Source organism: Stenella coeruleoalba, assembly GCF_951394435.1.
Source record: "Stenella coeruleoalba genome assembly, chromosome: 9".
NCBI classification, from domain to species: domain Eukaryota; kingdom Metazoa; phylum Chordata; class Mammalia; order Artiodactyla; family Delphinidae; genus Stenella; species Stenella coeruleoalba.
Genome location: NC_137155.1, coordinates 19,976,047 through 19,988,722, shown reverse-complemented (window position 1 = coordinate 19,988,722; position 12,676 = coordinate 19,976,047). Strand labels below are relative to the sequence as shown.

The following is a 12,676-nucleotide window of genomic DNA, read 5'->3' as shown; positions in this document are numbered from 1 at the left end:
TGGTGCGTGGGCTTCTTATTGCTGTGGCTTCTCTTGTTGCGGAGCACGGTCTCTAGGCACGTGGGCTTCAGTAGTTGCAGCACGTGGGCTCAGTAGTTGTGGCTCACGGGCTCTAGAGCGCAGGCTCAGTAGTTGTGGCGCACGGGCTTAGTTGCTCCGCGGCATGTGGGATCTTCCCAGACCAGAGATCGAACCCGTGTCCCCTGCATTGGCAGGTGGATTCTCAACCACTGCACCACCAGGGAAGTACCCAAACTTGTACTATTCTAATTCATATTCTTGTCATCTCTTGCCTCAACTCTAACAGTAAGTTTGCTTCCAGTCTTGCCTTCTTCAAATTCATCCTCTTCACTATAGCTGTGGCTGGTTATTAGAAAGGCACATTGAGCATGGCGTTCTCTTACCCAAACCCTTTTCTACTGCCTCAGTGACTTAGCTAACTTACTAATTCCTTTTTCTGACCTTATGCTTTGTCTTCTAGAATTACACAGTGTCTTACTTCTTCCTGTGTATATTCTTACTTGTTCTTTACTTCTGAGTTTTCGATCAGAGCCCTTGATCATATTTATCAATTATAGTCTTCCTAAAATGATTTTCCCGGCTTTCTTTATCTCATTGACTTTTAGTAATATTTTAGTACTCAGCTAAAGCAGCCTTCCCCCATCTCTGGCCTTCCATTGACCCATAAATTCTTGCATTATTAAAGAGCAAAGGTCATGTTTTATTTCTCTGTGTTCTTACCATTTAGCCCTGTGGCTTGCAAATAAAAAATCTCTCTCTTCCTGCTCCTGCAGCCCTCCCCCTAAAAAAGAAGCACAAAAAGGATTTAACTTTTAAGGATATTTGCTTTCTCTGTTTGGATTATGAAAGTATATGTGCTGTTTTTAACCATAATTACATTTATTTTAGTGAAGAAAAATAAACTGATGTTTATCTTTAAATCGATAGCTTATTTTTCCTCTGACCACACTAGAATGAAGAGTTGCTAGTTAAGGAGAACTATATATTTTCTCAAAAATTGGGGTTTGTGGAAAAGTTTCATAACTTGAAAGAAGAGTCAGCACACATAATTATTACAGACCATATGGCATCTGCTTTATTGGAAGGAAGGCTTTTGCAAAGATATACTCCTCTCAAATAGTTGATTTGTTTATTTTCAGTGGTTGGAGATGAAATGGGTGAAACCAAAATATAGAAAATTGTGTTAGTAATGCCCATTTGGTTGATTTGTGTACTTTACAATATTCTACCTTATTCCACAAAGTATTGGAGACAAGAGTTCCATGTTGTATATTTTAAAGACTTTGGGATATTTCTGTTTAGGGTAGAGGTTTTCTAAATATTTTGATATACGTGGAGAATATTTTTTTATTGCTTTAAAAATCCTTTAGTGTTGATAAAAATATTTTGATATATTCTTTATATTTAAAATTAGTTCCATACTTTTCTTGTTCTGTTATGCTTTTACTGTACAGAACTCTAACATTCAAGAGAGAGGTAGTTTGAGACTGTACAGATTCTGCTATAATGTGAACTAGTCCTCATTTTTTAATGGATCTAAAGCTTCTATTTTATGGCTCTAAAACCGTTGTTTTCTTGATCACTTCACTTTCATTACAAGCACTAATGATTAACTTTTTGAGAAAGACCACGTTTTCTATTTTCATTTAAAAAAGTACATTTTTACTGCATTCACTGAAGACTAGTATAAGGTAATAAAGCTCCAAAGTTTTGTCTTGCGAGTGGGTGACTGAACTTATTACTAGCTAAATGACTGATTGTAGAACCATGTCATAGTTCTTTACTAACAGTTAAAATCACAAATATCAGGGGTCTGCTTTACCTTATTTTTGAAGTATTCATAAAGTGAAAACAGTAAAGAGAATTCTGAGCGTCTCACACTAGCTTAATTTTCCTAAAGATTAGGAAGGAATGCAAGATGTTTTTCTTGTATTGCTGCCTATCTTGAAATTCTTCACTGACCCCTTCAGTATAGGATAAAGTCTGTAGACTAAGCACTCTATGGTTCTTCTACAGATTTATTTTTACCTATTTTTCCAAACTAATTTTGAACATTTGTTCAAAAAATAATAGTATTTACTATGTACTGGGCAATATACTAAGCTCTCAAAATATAACACTAAATAAGAAAGACTTAATCCCTGTCCTCATAGACTTGCCTAATTGCTCCAGCCTAACTGATGAGCATGATTTAAATAATAGCGTGCATCGTTATGCCTTTTTACCTTTGCTTACTTCATTATTTTTTCCACAAAATCCTTTCCCTTCAGCATCAAATTTTACCCACATTTCAAACCTCCACTCTGGTGATATCTCCAGTATCACTATTCTCCCTGTTCATGCCAGGTCATTTTAGTCTGTTTCCTCTGAACGGCTGTGGCAACTAATTCATACTGTTCAGTTACAACATTCACTTATAATTATTAATAAATTCTAATTTTTGTCTTCTCATATGTGCATCTCCCCAGATAGCCTATAAGGTTTTGGATGGCCAGTCTGTTCTCTGCAACCCCTGCAAGTGATTCGGGTCCTTCCCACACGCAAAACGCACTCCCTTCCTTTCAAGGTTCCCAAAGTCTCATCCCATTACATTATCTCCTCAGAGTCCACAATCTCTACATCAAAATCAGATCCAGATGTAGATGAGCCTCCTTGGGTATAGTTGCTTAAATATAACTCAAATATTGTTCTTCTGAATCTGAAGACCTGTGAACTGAAGAGACAAGTTCTTTAGACCCCTCAACCCACATACACCACCTACACACTCAGAATACAAGGATGGGATATGCATAGGATAATTTCCATAGACTTTCCTGTCCAAAGAGGAGAAAATAAGGGGCACAAAGGAGTCATTGGTCCATAATGATTTTGAAATTCAGGTGGGCAAACGTTGGAGGTTACTTGATTAGATCTCAAGGCCTTGCAATAATTCTTCAGGGTTCCAGACTTTGCACTCTGAGTCATCCTTCCTTTTTCATGAAATGTAGCATGTGTTTGCAGCTGAGGAGGTTCCTCAGTCTGCTTCCTGCCAGCAGAATTTTGGGGGTTGAATGGTCTCATTTCACTTTGTACTGTCACTGTCCCTCTCAGTCGAAGTTAGCAATGTGTTTGCTGATACACTTCTCTCAAATATTTTGTCAGCCTCCTGTGAATCATATTGGGGTTTATTCCATTAGATAAAAGCCACAGCCAAGAATCTCTTCAAAATATGGACTTCCGCAGAGTTATTAAGATACAGTACTCTGAAGCTTTCTAGAGGACCTATTGTTTGACTGAGAGGATCTGTGAGATACCCATAATCTGTTTAATGGACGTTTTGTATAACTGATTAATACTGTGAGGTATCACCCTTGAGCTTTCTGGATTCTTAACAAAAGATTTTACAGTCAATCCACCAGTTTCATTTTTAGGCCGTGTTCTGGCCATGCCCTGGATTCAGACTTTGTATAGAAGCCATTCTTACCTTTAGCATCTTTGGCCGTCTTGAGAAGCTCAGACTTTTCAAAATCATTCATGTTCTGGTCTTTTTGTTGTTTAACAGTCCTTTCTTTAGTTTAGCTTATCTTTCTTCTCTTGCATTTTACTGAAGCACCAAGGAAAAATAGGCAGCACCTACCACACTTTGACTCTGCTTGGCAGAGTCCATGGCTAGATCATTCAGTTCATTAGGCACATTTCCTACTTTCCACGTTACTGATAGTAACAGTGTTGCAGAGTTTCCAATACTACTTAACAGGGATCTGCCTTCCTCCAGTTTCCAAAAACATTTTCTTCTCTTCCTTTTGAGCCTTCATGGGAAGTAGACGCAAAGTCCAGCTTTCTACTAACACACTGTTCAAGCAATTTAGGTTTTCTCTACCATGCTCCTAAAAATCCTTCCAGCCTATGCCTACTGTCAAGTTCCAAAGCTATTCCAATATTTTTAGTTATTGTGGCATCACCCCACTTCCAGCTTTCAAAATCTTTTCTAGTTACCTTATCCTGTGTAACAAATTTAGCAGCTGAAAACAACGAACATTTATTTTCTTACACTTTGAATGGGTCAGGAATCTGGGTGTCGCTTAACTGGGTCCTCTGCCTCCAGATCTCTCTCAAAGTTGTAATCAAGGTATCAGCTGGGGCCATGGGCTTATTTGAAGGTTCAGCCAAGAGAGAATCTGCTTCCTGGTTCACTCATGGTTGTTGGCAGGATTCAATTTAGATTCTCTTGGCTTGGGGCCTCTTTCAGGTCCTTGCTCTTGGTCCTTTTTCATAGGGCAGTTGACAACATGGCAAGCTGGCTTCCATCAGAGCAAAAGACAGCTGGCAAGAAGAAGAAGCCAGAATCTTTTTGTTACCTAGTCTTGGAAGTAACATCCCATCATTTTTGCCCTTAGTATTCTCTTTGGTAAAAACAAAGCAAATCTCCTACACATGAGTGGAGGAGATTATACAAGGGCATGAATACCGGGAGGCAGGGATCATTGGAAGCCATCTTAGAAGCTAGAAGATCTTTGGCTACTACTTGCATGTGAATCTGCATTTACTGGAGTTGAAAATTGGAAGAGTATCTAGAGCACACCAATGAAATAATATTTATTTACTTAACCATTTAACAGGAGGTTCTTCACAACCTTGTAACTTACTGAAACTTGAAAATAGTTTTATAAGCTTAACTTCACACAAGCCCAATTTTTTTTTTTTTTGCGATATACAGGCCTCACTGCTGCGGCCTCTCCCTCTGTGGAGCACAGGCTCCGGACGCGCAGGCCCAGCGGCCATGGCTCCCAGCGGCTCCGTGGCACGTGGGATCCTCCCGGACCGGGGCACGAACCCGTGTCCCCTGCATCGGCAGGCAGACTCTCAACCACTGCGCCACCAGGGAAGCCCACACAAGCCCAATTTTATTCATATATTCACATGAAGTATGATGGAATATAAAACTTTTAGAGCACATTTGACTTTGGACAAATGAATCAAGTGCCTTTTTTTTCTTTTTCCCGGGTACTGATACATGTCAGTATTTACAAGATGCATGAAATGAAGTAAGTGATTTCACTTACTCTAGATTAATTCTGAGATAAGTTATTCCTTTACTTCTTACTGTAGTTTTGGAATTATGGTAGAAGAGACAATATTGCCTACACTTTCAGTGCAGTAAATATAGGTAGTATGACTCTAGGAGTAATTATACACGCAAACACATATGAAGAAAAATCCTACTGTTTTTGGTATTGGAGGAAGGGGCTGGGAAGAATGGTTGTAATATCCTATATGTATCCTGGAAAATATATTTTCATTGAAAGGTGGAAATATTTTAAGATTTTTTTCTTTGTTGGTTGTATTTCAGTGTTTTCATTATTCCTGCCTCAAAACTTTTAAACTCTTGGCACAGAAACCACTTTAATCTAACAGATAGACATGCCAAACTGGCCTGAAAAATAATAGTAATTACTTTTTTCCATGGATTATTTTAGTGTTATTTGGTTCAAAACTTGTCTTTGTGTGGTCTGATAAATATTGTGATGTTTAGATTGAAAATGAGTATTGAGCACATTTAAGTAATTTTTTCATTTTAGGGTTTTAGAAGAATCATTATTTTTCTTCCATGTTTCCTGGAAAGTATGGGGGTTTGTTTTTTAGTTATGCTATAAAAGATTAAGGTGGGGTGGAGGAAGAGAATTTATATAGTTGCCTAAATGTGTTTATTTTCGACTTGCAACTGAATCTCTCACTAGGTTTGTGATCTGAGAAAAATTGCCAACAATAATAACAATGTTATTAAATAACGTTGTGGGTATCTAACCATGTTTTAGGATACCATTAACACAGTTCCTTTTTAGATTATCCCTAATGTATAAAGTTGTCTTTTTCTCTTTTACAGGTAATATAACATTACAAAGCAAGATGGGTAACATCACAGTAGGTATGTGCTAAGCAGTTGGTAAATTTTGTGTGCTTTTTAAAATAGCTATATTTGTGATATTTAATTAGAGTAAATAAAGTCTACAGTTTAGCTGATGAACCTAATAGGATCCAAATATACCTATTAGGATTCTGCCTAGTCAAATATAGGCAGACCCAGTATAGGAATATGTGAAATTATTTCTGCAAGTTCATTGGTTCATCATCCTATAAATACTGTATAATTATAGGTTTGGTATCAATCAGAATACTGTTAGAATTCTGATTTCACCACTTTCTACACATGGGCAAATTACCTAACTTCTCTGTACCTCAGCTTACACATCTGAAAAAAATAGAAATAACAGTAAGTACCTATCGTATGGGGTTCTTGTAAGGATTAAGTGAAGTATATAAAGTACTTTAGCACAGTGTCTGACATATGCTTAAATACTCAATAAATAATAGCCATTTAAATTATAGTAATTATTCTAATCCTAGGCCAGAACTAATAGTGGCTAGTGGTACTTTAGACCTAATCACCACATGTGATGCTGTGCCTGTGGGAGCAAAAGTTCACATTTCCAGATTGTTTGTTTGTTTGTTTGTTTTTAGCTGCGTTGGTTCTTCTTTGCTGTGCGTGGGCTTTCTCTAGCTGCAGTGAGCGGGGGCTACTCTTCGTTGCGGTGTGCAGGCTTCTCATTGCGGTGGCTTCTCTTGTTTGCGCAGCACGGTCTCTAGCACGGGCTTTAGGTGCGCTGGCTTCAGTAGTTGTGGTTCGCGGGCTCTAGAGCGCAGGCTCAGTTTGTGTTGCATGGGCATAGTTGCTCCGTGGCATGTGGGATCTTCCCGGACCAGGGATTGAACCCATGTCCCCCACACTGGCAGGCGGATTGTTAACCACTGCACCACCGGGGAACTCTCTTCCAGATAGTTTAGACAGCTTTTCTCTAACCCAAATAGCACCTGCTTGCCTGTTGGGTGAAGGAACACTGTGAGCTCTAAGAGTGGTGGTTGTTTTCTAGGCCTTAGAGGGTGGGGATTTGGGGATGGGAAACTCCCTCTTTATTGAGTAGCTGTGGTTTATTGCCAGTGTGAATGCCAGGCCTCCTGGTTTTGTCCTTTTTGACATTTGACATTTGCTTTTTCTTTGTGCTGACTGAAATAGTGAATATACCCAACAGTCCTTTTCACTATCATTCCTTCTGGATTCTCTGGCTTAGAATGCACATCCTTTTTTAAGTTTTCTAGACATTATAACTTTTATGTTCAGTGAGGGATAAATAGAAGATAAAGGCTTCCTAAGTGATGATTATAAATCATTTTAACTAAAACATGACAGGATTTACCTCTTTTCCAGTGAGAAAGCAAAATTCACTGCTGACTCTTCAGGCCATTTCATCAGAGGGTACATCTGGGGATAGTAAGGGAAGTTTCTAGGGTGAAAAAAAGGTACACTAGTGAGAAGCTGAGCTAGCTGAGGAGAGAAAGTCCTAGACATGGGTGGAGTTTGTAGCAGTAGGGAAGGAGGAAAAAGAAGGGGAATATTCCAAATTGGGAGGCATAAGAAGTTTCATTACCCACTAGCAGGCCCTTTAGGCAGATGTGAATTTGAGGAATACTTAAAATCTAATATAATACGATAATGCTAGTATTATTGTTGGATGGAATTGTGGGAACGTAAAGGGAAAACCATTCTCTCTAAAACTGGAAATAAATGGGTTATTTATCCATACTGAAAAAGAATAGTAATAGCAAGGATGAAATGATCAGTAATTTACATCTTTGAAGATGGTTTCGCACTCTGTATAATTGATTAACATTATGAATTCTTGTTAATTTCCCCTATAAACTTTCCCCTTTTCCCACTATTAAGTATTAGAGAGATTTTAAGGCAAAGTGTTTTATTTTTCTTAAATAAATCTCTGTTCATTCAGAGAAAATTACCTGAGCTCAGTGTTAAGAAGTATAACTGACCACAATTATAGAAGTATTTAATGAGCCTTTATAATTTTCTTCAGTGAAACATAAATGGCATCTGTGGCTTTAGGTTGTTCTTAAAAATTCCAAATAAGTGAAGGTAAATAAAGGTTGAATTTCTAATTTTGTAAACATCATTGATAAATTTTGAGTCCTATTTTGGAAGAATCTTTCAAAATAAGAGAAAAAGTATGCATTTATTAAGTTATCATGATCTGTGATAGTGTGGAAAAGCATGGACTTTAGAAGACTGAATTTTGGTCCTACCACATGTTAGCTGTGTGGCTTTGAAAAAATTACTAAATCTCTCTGAATTTGCATTTTTATACATGGTTACCACCCATATAGCCCAAGGTTTTTGAGAAATTAAATAATGTAAAGCACAGCCCAATGCATGGTAGTCATTCAATGTTTAACCTGAATAATAAGGGAAGTGTTCATTTCTTAAATTCCTTTCATTCTTTGAATATCTCTATTAAGACTTTGGAAGAAAGTATAAACTATGTCACTGTTTATATTGATCTTAAGATTGTGTTAGCATTTGAAGACAACCCTGAATATGGCAATAACTAGTCGACATATATTTACTGAGTGCCTGCTTTATAATAGGAACTCGTTTAGGTACTGAGGAATATGTTGGTCAACAAGATGTCTTTATGCTCACCTTCGGGCTGAGAAAAAAAAACAGTCGGTATGTAAATAACAAAAGATAATTTCACATAGTACAATGAATAAGAGAGGGTAATGGGATAGAGAGAGGGGAAAAGAAAGCTACTTAGTTTAGCAATCGGGGAGGGTCTGGAGCAGAGATATTTGCATTAAGCCCAGAGTAATGGGAAAGAGGCATGTAAAATTCTGGATGCACAGCTGCCCAGATAGAGGACAGCCAGTGCAAGCCCTTAAAATGGAATTAGTTTATAATTTTTGAGATATAGAAGGGAGACTTCTGGAGAAAATGGTGTGAGGTGAGGTAAGTGAGAGCTCTAGATCACAGGGCCTTGTAGATGTGGTAGGAGTTGGGACTTTATTCCAACTACAACAGGGTGGTAGCAGGGTGTATTTAAATACAACTTGTATTTAATAGTTGTTGTATCAGAGGGGTGCCAACGTGGAAGCAGGTGACTAGAAAGCTTAGTTTGTTTATCCATTCTCCTGTTGGTGGCTACCTGAGCTGTTTCTAGTTTTGGGCAATTGTAAATAAAGTTGCTATGAACATTCTTAGACAAGTTATTTTATGGATATGGAGATTTTATATATATATATATATATATATATATATATTATATATATAATTGACCCTTGAACAGTGCAGGAGGTGTTTCAACCCTCCCTGCAGTCAAAAATCCACATATAACTTTGCAGTTGGCCCTCTGCATCTGTGATTCTTCATCTACGGATTCAGCCCACCTTAGATTGTGTAGTACTGTAGTATGTATTTAGTGAAAGAAATCATGTATAAGTGGGCCTGTGCAGTTCAATCCCATGTTGTGTGTATGTATTTATTTTACATGTATGTATATATGTATGTATATATATATTTATTTTATTTATATGTGTATATATAATATATATGTGTGTATATATCACACATACACACATATATATATATGTATTTTTTTTTCCTTCTTAATACCTAGGAATAGAATTGCTGGTTTGAGGGAATTCCCTGGTGGTCCAGTGGTTAGGACTCCACGCTTTCACTATTGAGGGCCTGCGTTCAATCCCTGGTCGGGGAACTAAGATCCTGCAAGCCACACGGCATGGCCAAATAAATAAATGAAGGGGGCAGGTGAGGGGGTGACAATAAAATATGGATTAAATTCTAAAATACCAAGTAAAATAATTTTTAAAAAAGAGAATTGCTGGTTTGAATAGGTATGTTTATGTTTAGTTTTATGGTGAACTACCAGACTTTTCCCAAAGTTCCATTTTACATTTTCTTCTACAGTGTATGAGAATTCTAGTTGCTCCATATCCTTACCAACATATATTATTGTCAGTCTTTTTGTTTTTACCCATTCTGGCATGTGGATAGTAGTATATCTCTGGTATTAATTTACATTTCCCTAAAGGCTAATGGTGTTCAGCACTTTTTTTTTTTTGAAGTATAGTTGATTTACAATGTTGTGTTTCTGGTGTACAGCAAAGTGATACAATTATACATATATATTTTTTCATATTCTTTTTTCATTAGAGGTTATTACAAGATAGTGAATATAGTTCCCTGTGCTATATAGTTTTATCTATTTTATGTATAGTAGTTTGTATCTGCTCATTCCAAACTCCTAATTTATCCCTCCTCCCCGTTTCCCCCTTGGTAATCTTAAGTCTGTGAGTCTGCTTTGTAAATAAGTTCATTTGTATCATATTTTAGTTTATACATAAAGTGATATCATATGTTATTTGTCTTTCTCTGACTGTTTTGCCGAAAGCCTGCTTTAGGTTTTAAGGTTCATTGGATTCGCTGCCAAAATAACCACTCGTCTCACACAAAGTTTTAATCAATTCTTTAATGAGAGGTGATTTAACTTAATTTTAATATAAAATCATTAGAAGGAGAAGAATAAGAATATTAAAAAAATGTTACAGGGTATTTACATCACCAAATTGGGCCAACACCTACTTCCAGATCCAGACAGCAGCTGGGAAGTCCCAAGTAACAGCAATCTGAAGCCCCAGTTGGGAAGGGTCCTGGGTGGTACGTGCATCACACAGGTGAGACTTCAGATTGGAGTTCTGGGGGCTTCTGTTTATAATTAAAGGCAGCAAACTATTAGCAGTTTTTGCTCAAAAATTCAGCTCTGGTTCAGTTGTAACAATGCTGTTAATTTCATCATGTGAGTCACAAGATTTTCCAGACCCCAGGGGACTGGCCAGGTCCCCAGGGCTCAAGAAATTCCAAGACCCATTCCCTTTCTTATCGTAAGTGCTGCTTGACTTGCTAGCAGCAGTTGTTAGGTGTGCAAGCAGGCATGCAGTCCAGGCAGGGTCACAGGTCGATCAGAGGCCTGCTTCTGCCTCTGAAGCCTGAAGAAGACCATTTTACTAGTTTTCCCAACACTGACTTACTTCCCTTAGTATGATAATCTCTAGGTCCATCCTTCAGCACTTTTTCGTGTGCATATTGGTCATTAGTGTATCTTTTGTGAAGTTTTGTTCAGATCTTTTGCCCATTTATTTTTTCCGTTGGGGTATTTCTTTTTATTATTGAATTGTAGGAGTTCTTTATATATCCTAGGAACAAGTCCGTTGCCAGATATTGTTTTTCTGTATTTTCTCTCAGCCTTTGGCTTGCCTGATTATTTTCTTAACAGTGTATTTCGATGAGAAGATTTCCATTTTGATGAAGTCTAATTTACCAGTTATTTTTATGGTTATTGCTTTTTGTGTCCTTAGAAATCTTTGTCTGCCTTCAATCATGAAGCTGTTATCCTTTGTTTCTTTTAACAGCTTTAAAATTGTTGCTTTTACCTTTGATCCATCTCTGATTTTCGTATTTGTTGTGAGTTAGGAATCAAGATTCATTTTTTCCCATATGAATACCTAGTTTTACATCACCATTTGTTGAACAAACTTCCTTTCTCCAATGGATTACTTCCACATCTTTGTCTGAAATCAAATGACTATATAAGTATGGATCTGTTTCTGTTCTGTCTCTCCTGTTACATTGATCTATTTGTCAGTTCTTAGGCTAGTACCACACTGTCTTGATTATTGTAGCTTTATAACAGTAAGTCTCTTTGGGATTAGCAGATGCAAACTAGTATATATAGGATGGATAAACAACAAGGTCCTACTGTATAGTACAGAGAATTATATTCAGTAACCTGTGATAAGCCATAATGGAAAAGAATATGAAAAAGAATATATATATGTATAACTGAGTCACTTGACAGCAGAAATTAACACAACATTGTAAATCAACTATACTTCAATAAAATAAAAAAAAAATAGTAAGTCTCTAAAATAGGTAGTTTTCCAAATTTGTTCTTCTTCTTTTTTTAAATTTATTTTATTTATTTACTTTTGGCTGCGTTGGGTCTTCACTGCTGTGTACGGGCTTTCTCTAGTTGCGATGAGCGGGGGCTACTCTTTCTTGCAGTGCGTGGGCTTCTTATTGCAGTGGCTTCTCTTGCTGTGGAGCACAGGCTCTAGGTGCACAGGCTTCAGTAGTTGTGGCTTGTGGGCTCTAGAGCACTGGCTCATTAGTTGTGGTGCACAGGCTTAGTTGCTCCATGGCATGTGGGATCTTCCCGGACCAGGGATCGAATCCGTGTGCCCTGCATTGGCAGACAGATTCTTAACCACTGTGTCACCAGGGAAGTCCCTGTTCTTCTTTAAAAGTGTTTTGAATTTGATTTTCTATATAAAATTTAAGATTAGCTAGTCAATTTTTTACCAAAAATTTTTTACCAATTTTTTTACCAAAAATCCAGTTGCAGTTATATTTGGAATCAGTTTGGAGAGAGGAGACACTCACAAAAATTGAGTCTTTCAATTCATGAACATAGTGTAATTCTTCATTTATATATATCTTTAATTTCTGTCATCTTGTTTTGTAGTTTCCAGTGTAGAGGTCTGACACATCTTTTGTTAAATTTATTTGTGTTTTTGACCCTATTATAAATGGAATTTTAGAAAATTTCTTTTTCTAATGGTCTGCTGCTGGTATATACAAAATACAATTGATTTTTATACATGTACCATATATCTTGTGACCTTGCTAAATTTATTTATTTGTCCTAATAGCATATTTTTTAGAATCCAGAATTCTTTTCTATGTAGGCAGTCA

The 12,676-nt window shown here is 37.1% G+C and overlaps 1 protein-coding gene across 3 annotated transcripts in view; it reads left to right on the top strand.

Moving 5' to 3' along the window:
* FAM185A (family with sequence similarity 185 member A) overlaps window positions 1-12,676 on the top strand; it is an 89,618-nt gene that overhangs the window by 20,886 nt on the left and 56,056 nt on the right. For all 3 annotated transcript variants that reach the window (XM_079931730.1, XM_079931731.1, XM_079931729.1), the window contains exon 5: window positions 5,885-5,926. In XM_079931730.1, coding sequence (XP_079787856.1) covers window positions 5,885-5,926 — 42 coding nt within the window. The remainder of the gene's footprint in view (window positions 1-5,884; window positions 5,927-12,676) is intronic.